This window comes from Camellia sinensis, chromosome 3 (genome assembly GCF_055761805.1).
Source record: "Camellia sinensis isolate YWXY chromosome 3, ASM5576180v1, whole genome shotgun sequence".
Classification (NCBI taxonomy): domain Eukaryota; kingdom Viridiplantae; phylum Streptophyta; class Magnoliopsida; order Ericales; family Theaceae; genus Camellia; species Camellia sinensis.
In genome coordinates this window covers 92,674,138-92,698,181 of record NC_138963.1, presented here as the reverse complement: position 1 = coordinate 92,698,181, position 24,044 = coordinate 92,674,138, and the positions used below count along the sequence as shown (strand labels likewise).

Sequence of the window (24,044 nt, the reverse complement as noted above, 5' to 3'; positions counted from 1 at the left end):
TGTTCAATAATAAACTAACTGTTGTATGTTGATCTATGTGGTGTTTTAAATACGAGGTTGTTATATATCACTTCTTTTTTTTTTTACTGTTTTATATCACCAAGTTTATAGCACTATATTATTTGTTGTCATTATTTTTTTAATAATTGTTTCCAAACAAAGGACCAATCATGAGTATCCATATATAGGTGGTGGTAACACAAAATGGTGTAAAAACAAGTGATGCATAGTATTTGTTTTTTTAAAATATTTACCATAATGTATGATATTATTTAGTCGGAATATAATGACATTTTTAATATTATTATTCACTGATATATTAGTCGATATCATCTAATATAAACTATTCGTATCACCTATATATATATATATATATGTCAAATAAAACCATACACCAAAAATAGGTCAATTATCATTAAAAAAAAATTAGGCATAGCTGACAAAATAAACATTAATTGGGTAGCAAACCAACGAGGAAAAAAGGGAATCCACAAGTGGTAGACTTTTGCTTGGAATAAAACAAATACAATTAACAATACCTTTTTACATCAAATTTTCAATCTCTTACCAACCAACCCAACTTAGGAAAATGGTTGGCATATTTTCGGCTGCCTAAGCTCACATTTGTTTTCTATCTTTCAGACCTAAAAATTCCTATATAAACCCATTAACTCACACTTCATTTGCACCATCAATCTAATATTTCATTCTCAATTTCTCAAGTACCAATCGAGAATTACGTCAAGAATGGAGATGGGTTTGAAGCAAACTCAAGGACTCATCCTGATGCTAACTGTTGCTTCCATGCTAACAGTTAGTATGGCCAACAAGAACTTCACTTGGAACTATGGCTTTAACTACACAGACTGGTTTGGGAAACACCGTAATGATACCGGAGGATCCAACCGGATCATCGTTGGCGGCTCTGCCAACTGGCAGTTTAACTTCAACTACACTGACTGGGCTCTCAAAAATGGTCCATTCTATCTCAATGATACTCTTGGTAAGTTTTTATATATGTACATGTTTTTAGTTACTGCTGTCATGCATGGGATATAGTGGTCATCAATTGAGGCATGTTTTTGCTGAAATTTATGGTTTGAAATCTCCTTTGTTGCTATAAGTATTGCAAAACAAGTTTTTAGACTGCAGTGTTGGCAATATTACTACGTTGCATACTTCTTGAATGGGGGGTTTATATTTGATAAAGATGAATTTAGGAACATAGAATTAAGTACATAATTAGACACATAAAACACATCAAATGACAGGATTTTACTATATTTATTGGTCGGACCCACTTTTAAAACAATTCTATCCATCACATGTCTTTTGTGTCCGATTCTATGTTTCTATATTTACTAATGTTGCTGCTACACTACATTTTGAAAGTTTTTTTTTTTTTTGGAAGAAAGGCCATGTTCATATAGTTCTAATTTTATTAATTTTGCCATTTAATTTTTCATAATGCGTCAAATTAGCCTAATTCATGGCATCTATTAAAAAATTAGACAAAATCAAGGATAAAATTCAAAAATGAATGAATTATTTCAAATTAAACGTTAATGCATCAATCATTTTGAAAAAAGTGAATAAATATTTTGACTCTTGATTTCAGTTTCATTTTTAAAGAGGCGTGATCAATTAGATTAAACTGACATAATGTGGAAAAAAAAATAAAGAATAAAATTAATATAATTAAAATTACAGTAACTAATTGACATAAAAGACAAGCTAGAGTAACTATGACTGTAATTTGCCCTAAATTGTTTTGTAAGCATCCCATTCAGAGTAAGTCAAGCAAGTGCTCATGTTACATTTTGTGTTGCATATTCATTGTTTCGCATTAGAATACCATGCTATGTATGACTCTCTCAAAAACATAAGATTGAGGCAATCAACATTCAGTTCTTCTATTTGCACAGAAATTACATCTGATTCTGAGATTGATTTATGGATTTCTACAAATTATCATCAACTTTTGTATGATGGTAATTAATTTGATGGTTGCAGTGTTCAAGTATAATCTTCCCGTCGACAACAACTCACACCCTCACAGTGTCTATTTGCTACCAAACTTTTGGAGCTTCATAAACTGCGATCTGAGCAGAGCCAAGAAGTTGGCAGACGGAAATCAAGGCGGTGGAGCGGGATTCGAGTACAGGTTGACGAGGTGGCAACCATACTACTTTGCTTGCGGTGGGGGTAATGGCTTTCACTGCAATCAGGGATTGATGAAGTTTTTCGTGATGCCGCTGTTTCGCCGTTGGCATGGTTGATCTTGCTGGAGCTGGCCTGGGAAGATGCAGTGCTGCTGCCTGGAATATTTTTAACTTTCTTGTTTTCTTTAAACACATAATGCAATTTTTTCTTCTTTTTTTTTTCCTTCTTTTTTTTTCTTTTTGAATTTCTTTAGTTGAAATAAAGTTTAAGAGAGCACTGAATAAATGTATTCTTGACTGTGTTGAAATTGAGACTTGATAACCTTTAATGAGTAGTACCATTCTTGGTATCATTTTATTTTGAATATTTAAGTAACAATAATTATTCAGTAAGTGAATAAGTTCGTAATATCGTATGATATTATTTATATGATTCTTTAAATTAATAATGTAGCAAAAAAATTTATAATAGAACATACTGACTCATCTTTATTAAATAGTTTAAGTTACAAATCATCAATCACTAGAAACTTATGTGGTTTAATAAAGTTACTATTAGGATTTCATTCCTAATGTAGGATATATGGTTGTCTTATTTTGCATTATAATTGATATTTAGGTACCCCTTGGTTTAGTTTTTAAATTAATATTTGGATCAAAAAACATATTTGATGTATCAATTTTTAAAATTATTTTTTCTCTTCTCTCTTCTTCTCTTTTTTTATTAATAAATTAATCAATCATATTTTCTATCTCTTCTCTCATTCTCTCACATTTTACACATCAATTAATCAAATTTTTCCCCACACTTCTCTATTCAACGAAAAATTATGTAATGGTCTTGAGATATTGCCACATGGTGTCCCAACTCAATATGATTGGTTAAAACTATGAAACCTAGTACTTTTTGTTAGGTTAGTAGGAGACAATTTTTAAAATTATTTTTTCCCTTCTCTCTCCTTCTCTTTTTTAATTAATAAATTAATCAATCATATTTCCTATCTTTTCTTTCATTCTCTCACATTTTACACATCAATTAATCAAATTTTCTCCCACACTCATCTATTCAACGAAAAATTATGTAATGGTCTTGAAATATTGCCACATGGTGTCCCAACTCAATATGATTGGTTAAAATTATGGAACCTAATACTTTTTGTTAGGTTAGTAGGAGACAACTTGACATTTGTCAAGTATCTAGTGGTGTGGAGCAATACTCCTAGGCCACCCAATAACCTCTCCTATTCAATTACAAAAAAAAATAAAAATAAAAAACTACAAATCAACCTAAAACTATTTTCAAAATTTATAATTAAATAAATTTTCAATTTTTAAGACTCTTTTCAACAGCTTATCCTTCAAAAAAATATAATTCAAAACTCAAATGTTTTTTAAAAAACTAAACCAAAGGAAGTCTGTTTAATCAGTGGAAAAAGAAAAGAAATAGAAAGTCGGTTATAACTTTTTTTGGACATGACCAGCATGAAGCAAAAGTCTCGTTGATTGAATTTAAGCTTAGGTTATCGACTCCTACACCGCGATGCCAATAATTTCGCTTGTTTTCTTCTTTTTTGTTCTTTGATGATTTGAATTTGCTAACACTCTGATATTTGAGTACTCTCTTCATTTTGCTTATCTGATTTAATTAAAGTATATTCCAATAACACTATTTATTTTAACTAATGAATCAAATTAATTTAATTAATTTATTAAATATTATAAAAATATAAATAAAAATATATAATTTTTTTATAACATATCACATATGCACCTATTATTGACGTGATTGTTGATGTAGTATTTGTAAGGATTTATTTTCTAAAAATATATTATTAAATAATATTTTTACATAATTATTCTTAAATAGAAAACGAGATGAAGTCATACTTGATTTTTGCAAGAACTTATAATTGGAAAGCTAGAGAATGAATCGGGCAGGGAGAAAGGCCTAGCTTCCAATGCTAGTGTAGATACTCCATTTTTGACCGACCTTAAGACTCAGACGTCACTGATTGAACACTCGGTGATATTGCATATTGCGCTCGTTCAGAAATTTCAGAGTCCCGGCTGCAAGCTTTGCCTCCGGACTTCCGGACTCTTTCGTGCCTTGTCTCGGTTTGCGAACCAGGCTCTGTTTTCTCTTCCCGAAGGGAGAGAGAGGTCTCGTAGACCATCTCTCAGTGGCCGTAAGCTCCGTTTCGCGGTCGTAGGCCATTTTTCCCGTTTGGAGCCCGATTTCTAGTTTTTCTGAGCCGTCGGCCGTGTGCCTCGGTTCGGGACCGCGTAACCACCTCCGTTTGCTCCGGTTTTTGGCACACACCTTATTTCCTCCCTTTTGAGGAACACTGTGGCCCGAGAGACCAACTTCGTGGTCGAATGCCATCTCCGGTGCTTAACAGCCCATTTTCGGGGCCCCGGGCCGCGTGTTTTGGCCCCCGAACCTTCGTTTTGCATCCGTTTTTGTTCATTTTTGGTGGAGACCTTATTTTCATTGTTAGGAAGCTTGTAAGAGGGTGGGAGGCCAGCAATTATTCTGAAAAGCCAACTTTATTTCTTCATCGCTCTCCGACGCCCGTTTTCCTCACTTGAAAGCCAATGTTGACCACCCCGGGGCCACTTTATTGAACCCTAAACCCCATATTTGTGTTGTACACACCTGGGAGGCCACCAATATTTGGTAGCCAACCAGTAATTATGCCTGACCCTTTTGAACCCCTCTAAAAAATGGGTTTTTCTCTCTCCTGGTTCACATTCTCCGGGTTTCAACCACATAGTTGTGTTGTGCACACCTGGGAGGCCACCAATATTTGGTGGCCAACCAGCAATTATCCTTGACCCTTTTGACCCTTGGTCGACCGGCCATAGGGGGTGGCCGGCCGGCCGGCCCCCTGAACCTTCTTAACCTGGCCGGCCATGACCCTCTCACCTGGTTCTTTACAGCTGCACCATCTGTTTCTCCCCAGATCCTGTATCCAATAGGGGGTCTTTTGGGGGGAAATTTGAATTTGATTTTCCCCCATTTTCCTCCCCTCCTCCCTCTATAAAACCAGCACTTCCAGCTGCATTTGAGAGGGTTAGAAAAATTGTTTTGAGATTGGTATACACATCTCTCTCTATCCCTCTCATCTAAACTTCAAAATACCTTGGTTCTTGGCCATTTCTACATCAACTCCTAGCCTATCAATCTACACTCCATTCCAGCAACTTGAGGCTGCTTTCCAGAGGTGAAGAGCTCCCAAACTTGGCCCAAAAGTTATTGAAGCTTGGCTCTGCAAGGGTGAGTCCCTTTTTCCCTCTTTCTTGTCTTGTTTTGCATGCTATCTAAGCCATACTTGCAAGATTTTTTGGGCTCCGACCCAAACTGTAAATAATCATATTTTGACCCCCTTTTCATGTTTGATCAAGGACCTCCGGCTATTTGAGGTCTCCTACTACCACTTGCCTCTTTATCTCTATTTTAGGCCAATTTTTGCATAGTATTTTAGGCTTATTTGTGAGTTGTTTTGGACTTGGTCATAACTGTAAAATAACCTTTTTTGAGCCCCTCTTCAACATTGTTGAAGGGCTCTCCTCTGTTTGAGGTCTCCTACTATCACTTGCCTCTTTATCTCTCTTTTCGGCCAATTTTTGCATAGTATCTTAGACTTATTTTTGAGCTGTTTTGGACTTTTCCATAAACTGTGAAATATCTTGTTTTGACCCCCTCTTCAACTTTGTTGAAGGGCTCTCCTCTGTTTGAGAACAGAAGCTACCACTTGTCTCTTTACCCCTCTTTTAGGCCTTTTCTTGCATGATAGTTTGGCCTTATTTGTGATTATTTTCGTGGCTTGATGTAAACTTTAAAGTGCCTTTTTTTGAGCTCCTCTTCAACTTTGTTGAAGGGCTCTTTTCCATTTGGGGCCAGCTGTCGTCCCTTTGTGTTTAATCTTTCTTTTAGGGCCATTTTTGCATGATAGATTAGCCCTATTTGTGTTTATTTTTGAGACTTGTTATAAACTGGAAATATGCATTTTTTGGGACTGTCTTGGATCTGTCTTCATGCTTCATGATCAAATAATGCATGCTTTGTATAGCTGTAAGTCATTCCATGTGCCTAGTTTCGAATTTCGGGGTTCATTCCATGCATCGGGTGCCATGTTTCCATGTTTCGGGGCTGTTTTGTATCATATTTCAGCGCTGAAATTCGCATTTTTGCATATCATGTTCCATGCCTTGCCATGCTTTGGGTAGAGTGGCATTTGATGCCTTAGGCTTGGTCCTCGGTTTGCGTGCATGTGTGCACGCATTTCGAGTGTCTCATTTTCATCTCATGGCTACTGATGTGAGTGTGGCTGAGGTCCACTCATGTTGGTGTAAGTCCATTGTGCATTGTGTATGTCATTTCATTTCATAGCATTGTGTATGCTAGGTTGTATGTTAGCGCATTGTGTATGTCATGTTACCTCGTGCATCGTGTATGCCATTTCATAGCATTGTGTATGCTAGGTTGCATGTTAGAATTGCATTCATACATGTCATGCATATTGAATTGTGTTTGGGATAGGAGTTAGCTCGAGCACGGGAAACGAGGGACGTTTCGTACTTTGAGTGACGGAACGTGTCTCAATTCCCAGTCACCGACACTCCGGATTATCCATGATGGAGTTTAGGTCTTGTTGTGTTTATATGTGCATTCATTTCATATTGAATCGTGCAATTCGACTCCTCGGCCATCATGCATCGATATGCGTGATTGGTGGCACGAGGATCGATGACTACACTCTCTGAAGAGTAGTCATGCATACATATGTGAAAATACTTTGCCATGCCCCTTTGTTGCTCTCTGTTGCAGCAAATCAGAAATCGGCAGCCTTCCGAAGCTTGACACGCATTCCAAGAACAATTGCAAACAGAGGCAAACCGGGGCATCGCGAAGGATTCTCCACACAAGGTAACCCAAACATGCATCATTCATCATCCGAAGCAGATTTGAGGCAGTCCTTGGCTTACATGCCAATTTATTGCTTTCCTAATTTAATTTGTTAATTAATTAGGGTTTTGTACATATTTGGACTGTAATTATTCATTTGGGACTGTATATTATTTATTCGGACCCTCCGAGCGAGGGCACAACTGTAATAAGTGTGCGTGTGTGTGATGTATGTCTTCCAACCCCACGTCTTTCTCCCTTTTATTTATCAGTTTATGATGGTTAGATTAGGGCATGTTTCAATTAGCATACAGTATAATAGCATGTTTGCATTCATTCATCTGTCTTGCATGCACCGGGCTCGGCGCATCATACTAACTGCATTTGTATCTCAATTCCAAGTTGAATACATGTTAGTTGTAGCATTTCACTTGCCATCTTTAGAATAGCCGAGCCTATCTTAGTTGCATTTTGCATGTGTTGCATTAAGCATTTCTGTATAGTTAGGATCATGCATGGATTTCTAACATAGCTTTTGTTTTGGCTTGGAGTACTCGGTAAGTGTTTATGCTTTAGCATCCTTGCATGTGTGTGAGTGACTGCCATGATAGCATGCTTACCATGAGGCTATGTGCTTATGTGATATAACTGCCTGAATGCCTGTGGGTGAAGGTTGGGTTATTTGGATTGGAACAATTCATTCACTGTGAGTTTTAAGCCCACTAGATAGTGGCAAAATCATATTTTCTAAAGCCCACCCGAGGGTGGCAAATCCACGTCTTAGCCTACTTGCGGGTAGCACCATCAAACCATTTTCAAAATAAACAAACATGAAACGTTTTGTTCCAATCCAGGCGATCCAGTCTATACTTGTATGCTGTGCGCATCACATAGTAAATCTAGGCTAATAACTGGAATAAGAACGCATAATGCTTTCAAAACTAGATATCATGGTTAGTAGAGGCCGATCTTTGATAGGGCGAGCGGGGGTGCTCACGAAGTGACCTTCCCCAATCGTACCCAAGTTCCCGAGCCGAGGCAACTTTGGTGATGACGGACACGTGGCCTTAGGCAACGAGTCAGGGTTTCCTAAATTTTCCAAAATAAAATATTTAGGTGGCGACTCTGTATCTAGCAAAGCAGTCCATGTTTGGCACTTCTTAAAAAAAAAAAAAATCTGTTTTCAAAAACGATTTACCAGATTTGGACTCTTTCATGATTCATCGGTCTTGCATTGCACTTTGCGAGATTAGATACAGGACCGTGACATTTGAGTCCGAACTGTAGTGAGCCCAAAATGAACAGAACGGGACTCATCCTCCCGGGGCGTTTGGGGACGTCTACAGCTAGTTACATGTAGAGAGTGAAAATAGTAATAACAGAAAAAGAAGGTAAAACGCCTATTAGGAATGGCAATTTGAAACTGATCCGACGGGGATCCCCGACCCCGATCCCGATTTGAGTGGTTTTTTTTCGAAAAATACCCCCGACGGGGAGAAGACGGCATTTGAAAATCAATGCCCGATCTGTTTCAGACCGGGGACAGTGATTAGTGTTCAAGCCCCGGCCCCGACCCCATCCCCGAATTTCCCTAAAATAAAATTACTTTTCTACCCCTTATATATATATATATACAATAAACCAAACCCTACCTTACACACAATACAAAACCGTGGTCTCTCATCTCTCTCTTCCTTCCTCGCCATCCTTTACTCCTCTCCTCTCTCTCCACCCATCTCTGATTCCCACTGTCGCCGATTGAAGCACCTCTCTCTCTCTCTCTCTCTCTCTCTCTCTCTCTCTCTCTCTCTCGTTCATCTCCCTCTACTCCAGATCTGAGCAGCGATGAAATAGATTTTCTGCTGCCGACTGCGATGATCGCACCACCGTCATCTTTTGGTCTGGCATTCGTGTTTGTTTTCGATCTCATCTCCAAACTTTTAGCCATGACTTCTTCGTGTTTGTTCTCAAGCCGCAACAGTTGCTCGGCTCTCCTCTCCAACGTAATAGATATACATATATATATACACACACTGGCTGTTGTTAATGTTGATGTTGATGTTGATGTTGAGGATGATTGTTGATGAAATAAATTTTTTATTGTTGAAACATAATTTTTCTGTTCTGATTTTAAATTTTCTACATATCTATGATGATGATGACGAGCAACAGTTGGGATAAAATTTTTTGGTTCTAAATTTTGTTCTGATTTTAAACGTAACATATATACATATAATTTTTTATTTAAAATTTTCTTAACTCTTAATTTTTTTTGTTGATGTTGATGATGATAAGATGAAATTGATTTTTTTTTTTTTTGCCGGGGAATTTGCAGGGTCGGGGAAACCCGATCCCCGTTAGGGGGCAGGGGCGGGAATGGTGATAGGGTCCCCGCCAGGGATTAGAGTCGGTGTAGACCGCCCGAACTCTACTCCGCGCGCGAGGGCGCGGATTGTGATTCTAGCTACTACAGTTCGGACTCCTACCACGGTTCTGAATCTAATCTCACAAAGTGCAATGTAAGACTGATAAATCACCAAAGAGTCCAAATCTAGCAATCGGTTTTAGAAAATCGATTTTAATCAAAAAGCGCCAAACATGGACTGCTTTGCCAGATTTCAGAGTCGCCATGTTTTTCAAAAATTTAGAAAACCCTGACTCGTGCCTAAGGCCACATGTCTGTCATCACCAAAGTTGCCTCGGTTGGGAAACTTGGGTACGAGAGGAGTAGGTCTTGAAATGAGTACCCCCGCTCGCCCGATCAAAGATCGGCCTCTACTAACATGATATGTTATTTTTGAAAACACATGCGTTCTTATTCCGGTTATTAATCTAGAATTACTATGTGATGAGCACAGCATATAAGTATAGACTAAATTGCTCGATTTGGAACAAAACATCTCACTTTTGTTTTCGAAAATGGTTTGAAGGTGTCACTCGCAAGTAGGCTAAAACGCGGATTTTGCCACCCTCAAGTGGGCTTAGAAAACAGAGTGATTTGCCACTTCAAGTGGGCTTAAAACTCACATTTTGATGAATTGTTCCAATTCAAGCAATGAAGCCATCATCCACAGGCATTCATGCAGTTAATCACTTAAGCAGTTAGCCTCATGACAAGCATGCTATCATGGCAGTCACTTACATACATGCAAGGATGCTAAAGTATAAACACTCACAGTGTACTCCAAGCCAAAAAAAGAAGCTAGTTGGTAATCAATGCATGATCCTACCTATGTTAAGAATGCCTAATGCAACACATGCGAAATGCAACTAAGATAGGCTTGGCTATTCTAAGATGTCATGTGAATGCAACTTGATAATATGTATTCAAATTGGAATTGAAATACAATGCAGTTTGTATGATGCGCCGAGCTCGGTGCATGCAAGACAGATGAATGATGCCCGCATGTGAAGCATAAGTATGCTAATTGAAATATGTCCTAAAACTAACCACTGAAAGCAGATAAGTAAAAGGGAGAAAGAAATGGGGGTTGGAAGACATGCATCACACACACGCACACTTATTACAACAGTTATGCCCTCTCAACAGAGGGTCCGAATAATAAGCTAACTAGCTAATCTAAGCTAATTAAACTAATTATTACAAAACAAAGCTAATTAACTAACAAGTTAACTAATTATTACAAAACAAGGTAATTAGCTAACTACACTAGCTAATTAAATACAAATGAATAGCTAATCGCCTTAACTACTTAAGTACAAAAACCAATGCATTAGCTTGCTTAAGCAAAGCAACTAAGTAAAGCAAATAGAAGGGGCCTCAAAGCATGCTAAAATGACATGTCACAACATGATGCATGTTAGGCTATTTCATGGGATTACACTACATGTGCAAAGAGCATGCAAAGGCTAACCAAACCAAACCTAAACAGAGGTGTGGCATGGTAAAACAAGCCCAAAAACATACTAAAATGGACACAATATAGGCTAGAATGATATGCTACTTCATGAAGCATACAAAGCTAGTGTGTGTGATTTACATTACAAGTGTATAAACCATGCATGGAGTGACCAAACTAAGCAAAAATAGTGGTATGCCACAGCAAAATAACCACAAATAAATGCTAAGAACAAGCCAACATACACTTAGTAAAGATGCTCAAACATGAGGCTTTCAAAGCTAGTAAACAAGACACAAAGGAGAGGGGATAACCCTCTCCTATTTAGGACACCAAGACCACCTTTCTACCACTGAAAATCCTCTAGATTTTAGTGGTAGAAAGGTCATGCAAAGGGTTCAACAAGAGCCTAAAGGTGTGGCTCAAAATGAGGCCTAACAAGGCCTAAGAGGGGGTAAAACACCCCAAAGGAAAAGGTGACCTAAAAGAACTATTTTAAGCACTTAAAAATGGAACTTTTTCTAGTTAAGAGTTAAGCTTAAAAACATATTCAAGAAAGGCTAAAAGCTTAAGCAAGAAAAGGGGTTTTAAGGCTTAGAAACTCACCAATGTAGAACCTCTTTGTAGCTGTAACTCCAGTAGGTTTTTCAAGCTCAAGGCAACCCAAGAACACCAAGATCAGCCCCTAAGCACCTCACTAGCAAAAGGATGGTGTTTGAGTGTGTGTTTGTGTGTTAAAGTAAGACAAATCAACACTTTAAGGCACAAAAATGAAGCAAAAATGTGATATAGAGACAAAGCTATATCTATCCTCCTCCCACATATTTTCTAAACCTGAAAGAGGGAGGAGGAGCCTTCCTCTTATAGAAGAGGAAAGGCAAAGCTTCTAGGAGAAGCTAAGCAACAATGTAATCCCTCCATACACGTGTATGGCAGATGGCCCTAATGTCCTCTAGCTGTGCCAACTGGAGGAAAATATCTCCAAAAATGTGTCAAAAAGCAGCCAACCACTTGAAGTGGTCGGCCTGCTAGTAAAAGTAGTCGGCCGACCACTTTAGGTGGTCAACTAGAGCAAAAAATGGTCGGCCATAGGTGAGAGAGGTCAACACACTAAATGCAAGGTGGTGTCGTGGTGGTCGACCAGAAAAGATGGTCCAAAGACCAAGGAAGCCAGTTATTTGACAAGAAAACTAGCTGGAAAAAGGAAAAGTGGTCGGGCAGAAGAAATACTGGTCTCCCACCCTTGTGCCACCTTCTAAACAAGAAAAGCAAGGTTTGTATCAAAAACAAACCAAAGCGGATGCAAGACGAGAAATCGAGAGGCAAAACACGCGGCCGAAAACCCTGAAAACTAGCCTACGAGCATCAAAATTGGTATGCAACCACAAAAGTGGTCTCCCGGACCACAGTGTTCCTCTAGGCAGAGGCAACAAGGTGTGGTTCAAAAACCACGCCAAATAGAGAATGTTAAGCGGTCCCGAGACAAGGCGTGCGGCCAAAGGCTCCAAAAATCGGAAACTAGTCTCCAAACGGGAAAAGTGGCCTACAACCACAGAGAGATGGTCTACAAGACCACTCCCTCACTCCGGGAAGGGAAAACAAGACTTCGTTCGCAAACCGAGCCAAAGCACAAAAAGTTTCGAGGCCCGGAAGCAAGGCTCTCAGCCAAAACTCCGAAACCTCAAAACGAGCACAACATGCACTATCACCGAGCTCTCAATCGATGACGTCTGAGTCTTAAGGTCGGTCAAAAATGGGGTGTCTACAGCTTCCTTTGTGTGGAGAAGTATCCTTCAAACCAGACATATCCTTAGAAAATGGGTGAAGTGGAAAATTGGCACTGGTGCTTTGGTTGATGTTTGGAAAGATTAGTGGTGTGGGGACAAATCATTTGAGGATGAAATGTCTACCATACACCAATCTAACCATACACTTACTGAGAATTTTGGCTCTGTGGCCGAGATTGTTAATGATCAATGAGGGTGGGATGTGGACAAAATTTCCTGGCTGTTCCCTCATAATATTGCCACTCTTATTTTGAGAACTCAACTTTCTAATTATACTTTCCCAGATAGTCCAACTTGGAAAGGAACTCAATGTGGGGAGTTTCTTGTGGCATCTGCCTATGATTTAATCACTGGTAATCAAAGATGTGAAGAACACTAGAATTGGATATGGAAAGTGAGACTGCCTCAAAAACTTAAGTGTTTTATGTGGCTGGTCTTGCATGGAAAATTACTCATAAACCAAATGAGAATGAAAAGAGGTCTCACCTCTGACCCAAACTGTTCTTGCTGCTGGAGGATAGAGGACATGCAACACCTGTTTAAAGACTGCTACAAAGCTAAAGCCATATGGCTGGCTTTATATGGTAGCCAGTGGTACAGGGATATGCACAAAAAGAATTGAACTGAGTGGCTTCTTTCAAATTCTAAAAATAAGAAACTTTTTAATGATCATGCCACATGATCCTCTGTGTTCATTGTAACATTATGGAAAATTTGGAAGAATAGAAATTCATTCATATTTGACAACTTATCATTTACTTCCCAGGAGAGTGTCAAATTTATTCTTGATTATTCTAGGGATATTGACTTGGCTTTTAATGCTTCTATTACCACCCTAAGGCCTGCACTATGATTGATTAATTGGGTTTTACCATCTGCAAGAAAAACCAAACTGAATATTGATGGCAGCAGAAGAATGGGAGTTGGCGGAGGCTTTGGAAGAGTGTTCCAAGATGAAAGAGGTAGCTAGATATGTGGCTACTATGGCAAGATTGATAGTGGCACTAGTTTGGAGGCGGAGTTGTGGGCTCTTTACAAGGGACTGACGGTGATTCTGCAGAAGGGGATGCATGGGGTTATCATTAAAACTGATGCACAACAGGGGGTGCAACTAATGGAAGAAGACACCACTAACAAATTCTTATTCAAAGGGTTGCTAGAGGATGCCAAAATTATATTTAGGGGCTGTGAATGCACCATACAACATGTGTACAAATAAGGGAATTTGTGTGCAGACGCTTTGGCAAAATTTGGAGCCGCACAACCTGAAGAAATGCTGGTGGTGAATGAACCACCAACAGAGATTAGAAGCTACCTGGCAGCTGACATGATAGGGCTCTCTTGTGAAAGAGCCTAGCTTTGCTTTTCTTTTCTGCTGTACCAAAAAAAAAAGAAAAAAAAGCCTTGCTCAACCTGTGCTTTTAGAGTAAGGGTACACATTTGTTGGGCCGGTTAGGACTGGGCTAACATTGACCTAGTTTGGCAAAAGGTTATTCTTTGCCTTTTTAGGTTAAAATTTATAAAAAGATAAAAAAAACTAAAATAATTAATAAGACAAAATGGTACATCAAATTCATAATCATTTTACTTTTTCTCTTACAAATATCACATCTAATTACAAAAAAATCCAACCATTTTCTCAAACACAAATATTTTAGCCTACTAAAATCGCCAAAAATTAAAATAACCTACTAAACTAGCTAATTTTCCAAACACCCACATTATATCATAAGGGACTTTTTATCTGTTCAAATTTGGTTCAGTCTTAAAATTAGGCTTCTACATCTGCCCAAGCCCAGTTAAAAAAATAATTATAAATTTCAAATCAAACCATCAGGTTATTTGTTAAAAACAATTAAAATGATCCATAATTAAATTCAATCACACATTATATTTCTTAAATAAATATACTGATATGATTATAAATTAAAAGATTTTATATATAAATTAAAGATTTTCTTAAATAAGTCTAATCACACATCACTATAAATGTAAGTTTCAATAAAACCAAAAAGAATATATATATATTTTAATATATTATAATTAATTAATTAATTTAATAGTGGGTTGGGCTGGGCTGGGTTGGGTTGGGCCGAACTGAGTTGAAAGTATAAACTCCAAGTCCAACCCATTAATATATCTGGCTAAAAATGTTGGGTTAGCCTTGGACTAAAACAATTTTCCCAAACCCTTAAACAATAGGATTGAGAGGGCGAGTCAATGGGCCGATGTCCACCCCTATGAAGAGGAGGTAAATTGAACATTTGAGGCATTTTTCTTATTGTAGTTGTAATTTATAGCCTCCAATAGGCTTTGCAAAGCTATAGGTGTTAAGAATGGCAACGAGGCGGAGCGGGGCTGGGGATCACACTCCCTGTCCCCAATCCCCGATCGTGAAAATCTCCCCGTCCCCTGCTATAGACACCCCATTTTTGACCACCCTTAAGACTTGGACGTCGCTAATGGTTTACTTGGTGTTGAAAGTTGTGCAATGCAAAGGTTCAGTTTCTTTGGCAAGGAGAGTTAAATCCCAACCTTACACCTCATTTTGGACCAAAGCTATTTTGAATGGTTTTTAGACCTTAAAACCCTCTCTTTCAAAATATTTTTGAAATAAAGTTCCTACGATGTTCCGATGCTCACATTTTGTTGAATGTTACGCTTTTTGGTAAACCGAGCAAGAACAAAGTGGAAATGAATGAAAGAGAGATTAAATCTTCAAAAAATCTTTCAAAACACCTTGTTTAGGGATTTGGAGTTGAAGAAAAGAGGAAAGGAGAGAAGAATACTTGTTTGGGAGAAGTTCGGCATGAATCCGGGAAGGATCGAAACTGAGCGGCTTCACCAAAATAGGTATAACTTTTTTCACAGTTGAAATTTTGATGCAAGGCTTCCACCATTAGAAAGATTACTTCCAGGGCTTCAATTTGGACACAAGGTTGACCTGAAAATGAGTCCAGATGAAGGAGTTATGGCCATTTGAAGTTGGACCTAGAAAGCAGAATTTTGCCTGTCGACCAGAAAAACTAGTTGGCCGACCAAAAAAGTGGTCGGCCAACCAGAAAAAGTAGTCGGCCCACCAAAAAAGTGGTCTGCAGGTCCCAAACTCAGATTTTTTGAAGATATTTGCTCTCCACCTGTCTTTCACAACCTCCAGTTGTTCCATAAACAGATATTTCGAACCAACTCTTGCTTTTTGCTATATATGAGCCATATCCCCCATTTTGCAAAAGAAGAAGATTGAAGCAATTTTAGGAGCCTCTCTCTCTAAAAAATTTCTCCCTCTCTAGAAATTCCAGAGCTAAATTTCAGCTTGTCTCTCTAGTTGGCTCTCCCTCTTGACCTTGTGTGCATGCAAGAGATATACTTGGAGATATACTTCTCCTTTGCCTAAGCATCCTTGATGAAACTTGTTCACCATTGGGCTGAGATTCCTTGGAGCCTCCTTTGAGTCCTAGAAGTTGGTTTAAGCTTAGAATTTTGGCTATTTTGCAGTTGTGCTTCAAAGGTAAGCATCTCCCTCTTTTAAGCTCATTTTTGTACACTATCTTGGCCACCTTTGCATGCTTGTTTTGCCACCCTTTTAAACTATTTTTGGCTTGGTTTTGAACTAAAGAAAACTCTATTTTTCAGTCCTCAAAGTGGTGGTTTAAGCCTTGTTTGGCTAGGGGGTGTTCCCTCCCTTTTGCTCCTTGGTTTGTAAAGTCTTTTGAGCCATCTTTCACCACCTTTCAAACCAACTTTTTCTGGCCTTTAAACCACTGCATTCCAGAGGAATTTTAGTGGTGAAAAAGTGGTTTTGAGGCCCCAAATAGGAGGGGGTTGTCCCCCTCCTCTTCTTTTGTTTGCATGTATTAATGGCCAACCAAATGAGCATGTGTTTTTATTTCTTTGTGGCTTTGTTTAGGCTCATTTTTGTGAATTTTGGGACCTACCATAACTCTATTTTTGGTCATCTTGGTCACTTCTTGCATGCTTCATGCACTTGTAGTGTAAATCCTCTTTCCTAGCCTTACATGCCTAATGAGTTAGCTTGTTATTCTAGCATGTGTTGGCTTAGTATTAGCCCATTTTTGGTGTTATTTTGACATGCCATAACTCTGATTTTTATTGGTAAAGTCATCTCATGCTTGGTTTTAGTAGGTGTAGTATAATCTTCCTTATTGGCCTTGCATTCTTCATGCATCATGCCCTTCATGCTAGCTTGTTTTGACTTTAGTCCATGCATGTTTTGTCATTGTTTTGGCATGCTCTAGGACTATTTTGGGTTGTATTGGCCATGTGCTTCATGTATTGCATAGCTATAGTGCAAGTGCTTATGCTAGTTTCAAGCTTTGAGTTTTCTAGCATGCTTCATTTGTAAGATGTGCATGATTTGGCATCATTTAACATGTTATTTTAGAGCATATAGGATTGCCATGTTCCCATTTCTTTTATTCTTTGAGTGCCTCTAAGGGTCATGCATTATTGTCTTGTTTGTGGCCTAGCTTGTATGCATGCATGCCTAGACCTTTGAGCTCCCCTCTTAGCATGTCTTGGTCTTTGTTTTGACATAATTGCCATTTAGATAATTAGGCCATTTTAACAGGCCAAAAATCAGTACATGAAGTGGCTGTGGCACATATCAATCGGCATTCGTCATTTGGAGACTACCAAAAGCGTTAATGAAATTGCCTCGGGGTCGCTGCATGCCTATAAATAAATAGGGTGAGTTCGCGCCAGTGGGTCCACTTATTCTTATTCAGACTTGATTTGAACTACTAGCTTGGGACGAAGGCAAATGTCAAACAGACTATTTTTCAACAGTAGAGGAGAGGGACGAACGCTGGCTGAGCTAGGTACTGCGATGAATCGCAGCAATGAGCCTGCGCCTACGGGAGGAAGGACGTCCAAGGCAAACGAAAGACGTCAACCTTCAAGCCGTCGAAGTAGGTCACCCTGAAGAGAGAAGCATCAACGGGGAAGCTCCCCGCGACCATGACTGAGGAATGAGTCAGACACGACGCCACGACCATTGAGTTTTACGGTGTTCGTGGGAAATAAACCGATGACTGAGGCAGATTCCATCGTCAATGATCCGGGTGTAGCGGTTGAGTTTGCTCGACAGATCTTTCCACTGGAAGTCCAACAATCGATGGTTGGACGACGAGATTTCGAAGTGTTTCGAGAAGGTATTCATGGGGCGGTGAAGGGGCTGTACACCGCCTACGAAGTCAGCATGCGTCTGCGCGCCGCGCGGCGGGAGATGGAGAAAATGGGCAAGCGGGTCCGCAGTTCAGAGGTTCGTGCGGAAAAGGCCGAGGGCGAGCTTAGAGAGCTTAGGAAGGTTAAAGTTGTCGATCTGCATGCGGCGGATCAGTCTAATCTGATTGTGGACGAGAGGGTGACCCAACGGCTATTGAGTCATGCTATCGCCGACCGAGATACAGCAGGCATGTTTGCCGTAGCAAATGCAAGGGCCAAGGGTTATGAGCAGGGTTTCCACGATGGCCGGAATGTTGGGATTGACAAAACAAAAGAGACACTTGTTGAGGAGGTTTGCCGATACGAGAATCACGGTTTTAAGCATGGTTGGATCGCGGCTCTTCAAGCCGCGGAGGCTCTCTAAGCGAAGGATGTCTATTCCAACTTATGTGGCCTGGATCATTGTGATCATTTGCCATTTTCCACCTTTGAAGTTGAAAAGAGCGATGATGAGGGCGTCCCCAAATAAAATACTCGTTATAAATGTTCGAACGCAGATTGCGTCTAAGATCATGCAATTATTGGTTGGTCGAATGAAAAAGCATCTTATTTTCAATGTTTTGTTATAAGTTGTGTTCGGCACACACATGATTGCATGTGTTTTATTATATAAATGTTTGAATAAACGTATTTCAGACGATTGTATGGACATTGTTCGGCCTGATTTAATCGACTGTTACGCACGACCCGAAGGGTTCACCGGCCCAAAGACATCAATCGTGATACCCAAAGACGTTATTCGCCGATGGGGCTCCGAATCCGAAGACTTTAAATTGGCCAATTGTGATATCCACGAAGGGCGCTCCGAATTTGGAGGCTTGATTGGCCCAAAGACGTCATTCGCCGATGGGGCTCCGAATCTGGAGACTTTAATTTGGCCAATCATGATATCCACGAAGGGCGCTCCGAATCCAGAGACTTTAATTTGGCCAATCGTGATTTCCACGAAGGGCGCTCCGAATCCGGAGGCTTGATCGGCCCAAAGACGTCATTCGCCGATGGGGCTCTGAATCCGGAGACTTTAATTTGGCCAATCGTGATATCCACGAAGGGCGCTCCGAATCCGGAGGCTTGATCGGCCCAAAGAAGTCATTCGCTGATGGGGCTTCGAATCCGAAGACTTTAAATTGGCCAATTGTGATATCCACGAAGGGCGCTCTGAATCTGGAGGTTTGATCGGCCCAAAGACGTTATTCGCTGATGGGGCTCCAAATCCAGAGACTTTAATTTGGCCAATCGTGATATCCACGAAAGGCGCTCCGAATTCGGATGCTTGATCGGCCCAAAGACGTCATTCGCCGATGGGGCTTTGTAGACGGCGCCCGCATGGGCCTCAATGCTACAGTTCGGACTCGATTTGTGTCACGGTTCTTAATCTGAACCAAAGAGTCCAAATCTGGCAAATCGTTTTGAGAAACAGATTTTTGAAAAAGTAGTGCCAAACATGGACTGCTTTGCCAGATACAGAGTCGCCACCTAAATATTTTTAAAATGGGGAAATTTAGGAAACCCTGACTCGGTGCCGAAGGCCACATGTCCGTCATCACCGGAGTTGTCTCAGCTCGGGAGCTTGGGTACGATCGGGGAAGGTCAGCTATGAGCACCCCCTTTCGCCCGGTCCGAAGACCGGCCTCTACTAACCGTGATATCCTTTTTTGAAAACTTTACGTGTTCTTAAACCAATTATTAGCCTAGAATTACTATGTTATGCGCACAGCAAACAAGTATAGACTAGATTGCCTAATTTGGAAATAAACATTGCATATCCGTTCGGTTTGAAAATGCTTTGGAATTTGCTACTCGCAAGTAGGCTAAAATACGGATTTCAACGAGTTTTTCCAACTCAAACAACCCAACCTTCACCCACAGGCATTCAAAACAGTTTAACACATAAGCATCTAGCCGCATGGCAAGCATACTGTCATGTTAACATTCACACACATGCGAGATGCTAAAGCGGAAATACTTACATCGTACTCCGTGCCAAAACAAAGAACTTGTTAGCAAACATACATGATCCAAGTCCATGTTAAGTGCCTAATGCATCGCATACAAAGTGTTGCTAGAATAGGCTCGGCTATCCTAAACATGTCATGTGAAAATGCACAATTATCACGTATTCAATTTGGGAATTGAAGTATTGAGGCAATTAGCGTGATGTACCGAGCCTAATGCATGTAATACAAAATGCATGAATGCACGCATGCATAGCATAAGGTATGCTGAATTTAAACATGCCCTAATCTACCACCGTAAGCAGGTAAATAAAAGGGAAGAAAGAAGTGGGGTTGGAAGACATACACACCACCCACACACACTTATTACAGATTTACCCTCACTCGGAGGGACCGAATAAATATTACAAATTAATTAACTACGCAAGCTAATTAATATTACAAATTAACTAATTTAATTAACAAATTAAATAAATTAATTAAAGCAGGAAAACGCCTCGGGAAGCGCGCCACCATGCATGGGCTGCCTCTGTTTTCCTTCCTTTCCTCCTCTGGAGGCTGTCAATGTCTCAGGACTGATCCCTTAGACAGAGAGGATCACCACCGGCTGATTGAAATTGCCACCGGCAGTGTGGTATGGCCATCGGCACAAAATTGAATCTGTCGGCAGAGAAAATGGTGCCGGTCGGCACATTACACTGCCGGTCGGCAGAGTATTCCTGCAGAACCTGCAACTCACAGCAACAGAGGGCAAAACAAAGCATGGCAACACAATTCAAGGCATGTATGCACCAACCATGTCCCTTATCATTGTGATGACTCAAAGGGACATGTGCCTCGGTTCTCGGACCACCAATCACGTATTTCCATGCATGATGGCCCAAAGAACCAAGTATGCAACTTTGATTTCAAATGTATGCAAACCAATCAAACAAAACTCCCAATCCCTATCACCCAAGTCAAGGGACAAGGAATGTATGCAAGATGCAATGCAACCTAGGCATACAAGCTAAGGATGCAACATGGCATGGCAAAGCACTTATGCAAGCATACAAGCATACATATGGCAATGCAAATAAATGGAAAAATGGACTTATACATGAATTAGGCAGCTCTAAAATAGACCTAAAACAGTGGCCATAAGTGCTAAAGAGTGAGGGCTAAATGGCATACACACACACATGCACATAAGGACCAACACTTAAGCACAAATCAAGCAACATTCAAGCACACTTGAAAGGGACAAACATGAACAATTAGCATGCATTATAAGCCTTGAAATCATGCTAATACATGGTGCCAAACCAAGCAACAAATCAAGCCAAGCATGCACCAAATGGCCTAAGTGTTCAAAGCAAATCAATGAGGCATTGAACTACACTTAACATGACCAAACATGGCATGAAAAGAAGGACCAAAATCAGAGGTTTAGCATGTTAAAACAAAGCTAAAGGACTACTTAGATGGCATCTAAGTGACTCAAAAAACAAAGACATGCATAAACAACAAAACTTGGAGCATTGCTACACAAGCTTCCAAAGCATTAAAGAGGCATGCAAGGCAATCAAACAAGCATGGAAATGGGACTGAAATGGCATGTAGAATGATCCCAAATCACCAAAACAATGCAAAGATGGCATGCTACACATGCACATACTCAAGGCCAACAAGCCCAAATACAAAGGAGCTATATCAAGCATGCCAAAATCAACCCAAACACTTATGGACAGACCTAGAACATGGCAAAATAAGCACATAATCTTCACAAGACTAAGCCTAAAACATGCTCTAACAAAGGCTAACAACCTAAGGCACATTAAGGCATAAACAAGGCATTACATGGCAACTATGCTAAACATGCATGGAGTTCCAAAACCAACTTGAAATCATGTTATATTATGGATATATAAGCATGAAAAACAAACCAAACATGCTCAACACACACTCAAGCATAGGCTTCCTTAAGAGGTCAAAATATGCCCTTTTCAAGGACAACAAGGAGAGGGGGTGGCCCTCTCCTTCTTGGGACTTCAAAGCATCATCTTCACCACTGAAATCCCTCAAGATTTCAGTGGTGAAGAGACCTCAACACCAAAATCCCGGAGCTAGCACAAAATGGCTCAAAAAGAGGCCTTTTGAGGTCTAAGGGTGGTCAACAACCCTCAAACAACAAAACACTCTTAATAAACAATAAAGAGGGCCTAAAAATAGAACTTTTTTATGTTATACAATAATCACAAAAACAGCTCTAAGATAGGTATAAAATCAATGCAAAAATGGAGAAAAAAAGGACTAGAATCTCACCCTTGAAGACCCCTTTACAAATGATGCTCCAATGACCTCCTTTGGCTTCAAACCAGTCAAGAAACTCAAGAACAAGCCCTTAGAACCCTAGTTTCAAGAGGAAGGTGAAACACTAGGTGTTTGTGTGCAATAGTAAGACACAAAGCACCTAGTGAACAAAATGAGAGGGAAAGAGAGATAGAATGTGTATCTCACCCAAACCCTAGAACAAGAGCTCAACAATGGCTGTTTTACTCTCAAAATATCCTAAGTCTCTAACCTTGCCTTAGAGAGAGCTCCTCTCTATATGTCTCTTGTAAAGCTTACAAGACAAGCTTTGCAAGAGGGAGATCCCTCCATACACGTGTATGGAGGGGAGCAAAAGCAATACAGCTGTCTAAAAATATCTGCAAAAGCAGATGAACAGCAATCGGCCGGCCAAAAATGCCATCTTGGCCAAAAAGAGTGCCGGTCGGCAACAAATAGTGCTGATCGGTAACAAAGAGTGCCGGCCGGCAAACTATATTGCCGGTGGCAGCAAAAACCAGCCGGTGGCATCTAGCCACTGCCGGTGGTGGGTGGGGATGGTCTACAAGCCCCACCCTGCCTCTCAAAGGCAAGATGCAAGTGTTTGGTGCAAAACCAGACACTAAACGGTCGAATTCGGGGATCCTGAGGCATGGCGCGCGAGCCGAGACCTCCGGGAACTCCAAACGAACACAAACATGGATAATCACCGAGTGTTCAAACGGTGACATCCAAGTCTTGAGGACGGTCAAAAATGGGGTGTCTACAGTTGCCCCTCTTTGACAGAACTCGAAAGTCATAACAATGACAGGAGTGAATGTCAAAGCCCAGAGACGACCCATTTTTGACAAGGCCGAAGACTCAGACAAACATACAAGACAAATAAGATATGCGCCCGGAGGCAGGGGCAAGATGCAAGACAATGCACGAAGCCGAGCATAACTTATGATCATGCAAAGAAAGCTGTAATGAAGCAAACATGCGACAATTTTAAGCTAGCATACCAAACTACACTACAATGCAGAAAGGATGTAAGAGAATTATGGAATTCTCAATACGTCTCACTCGGGAGATACAATACCTGTGCGGCTCGTCTGGTTGCACCAGCTTCAAATGAACCGTACATACAATATCGTGCCTACAAAGAAAACAAACTTAACAGGTACAATATGGTTAGCAACATGCATGACAATGCAAATGTGGATGCAAAACGAAATGCAATATATACAAAACAATGTATAAACAATGCAAATGAAGATGCAACGTAATTGAAACAATGCAAGTTACATGCAAAGCATTTGAATCGTGATCCAATCACGAGCGGTTTGAAACCACACCTATGTCAAATAGATTGATGGAGGTAACAAGTCTGTCTACCATAGAACGGTCGACTGAACTATGAGTATTGTAGACAGACGCAAGAACAAGTATTGGGTGGAATTGACATAAGTGGGGAAACGACCCTCTGGAGAAAGGACTACGATCCTAATGCCGGATGCAAAAATTACACTACAATGTAATACATGAATATGGCACGCAGGCCAAACCAAATCTTGCCTAGGAAAGGCATGTACACATACAAACCATGTGTAACACAGAAAAGGTGCCGCAACCCTCAACCAACATACCAGCGTGGAATCGGCGCGTTACACATGCAGAACTGTGTTTTACGTGAAAAGTAAGGGCACATACCAGACCAAGCTCAACCTGGAAAGGCGCAAGCCATAGATGGAAGGCGATGCAATGAATGCATGCAATCTACAATGCAATATCTACAAATATGCAATGGAGTGGATATGGATACAATGAATATGGCA

General features: G+C 40.2%; 1 protein-coding gene across 1 annotated transcript; it reads left to right on the top strand.

The window, feature by feature from the left end:
* The first annotated feature begins 545 nt into the window (after nt 1–545).
* Nucleotides 546–2,527, top strand: LOC114303290 (uncharacterized). Its single transcript, XM_028248413.2, has 2 exons — nt 546–1,003; nt 2,014–2,527. Exons 1-2 carry the CDS (start codon nt 748–750, stop codon nt 2,277–2,279), a joined length of 522 nt encoding a protein of 173 aa, XP_028104214.2. The 5' UTR covers nt 546–747; the 3' UTR covers nt 2,280–2,527.
* The last annotated feature ends 21,517 nt before the right edge of the window (nt 2,528–24,044 follow it).

Coding starts and splice junctions, on each gene's coding strand:
- LOC114303290 (XM_028248413.2), top strand. CDS start 748: ATGGAGATGGGTTTGAAGCAAACTCAAGGACTCATCCTGATGCTAACT. Junction 1,004..2,013: donor CTATCTCAATGATACTCTTG/GTAAGTTTTTAT, acceptor TGATGGTTGCAG/TGTTCAAGTATAATCTTCCC.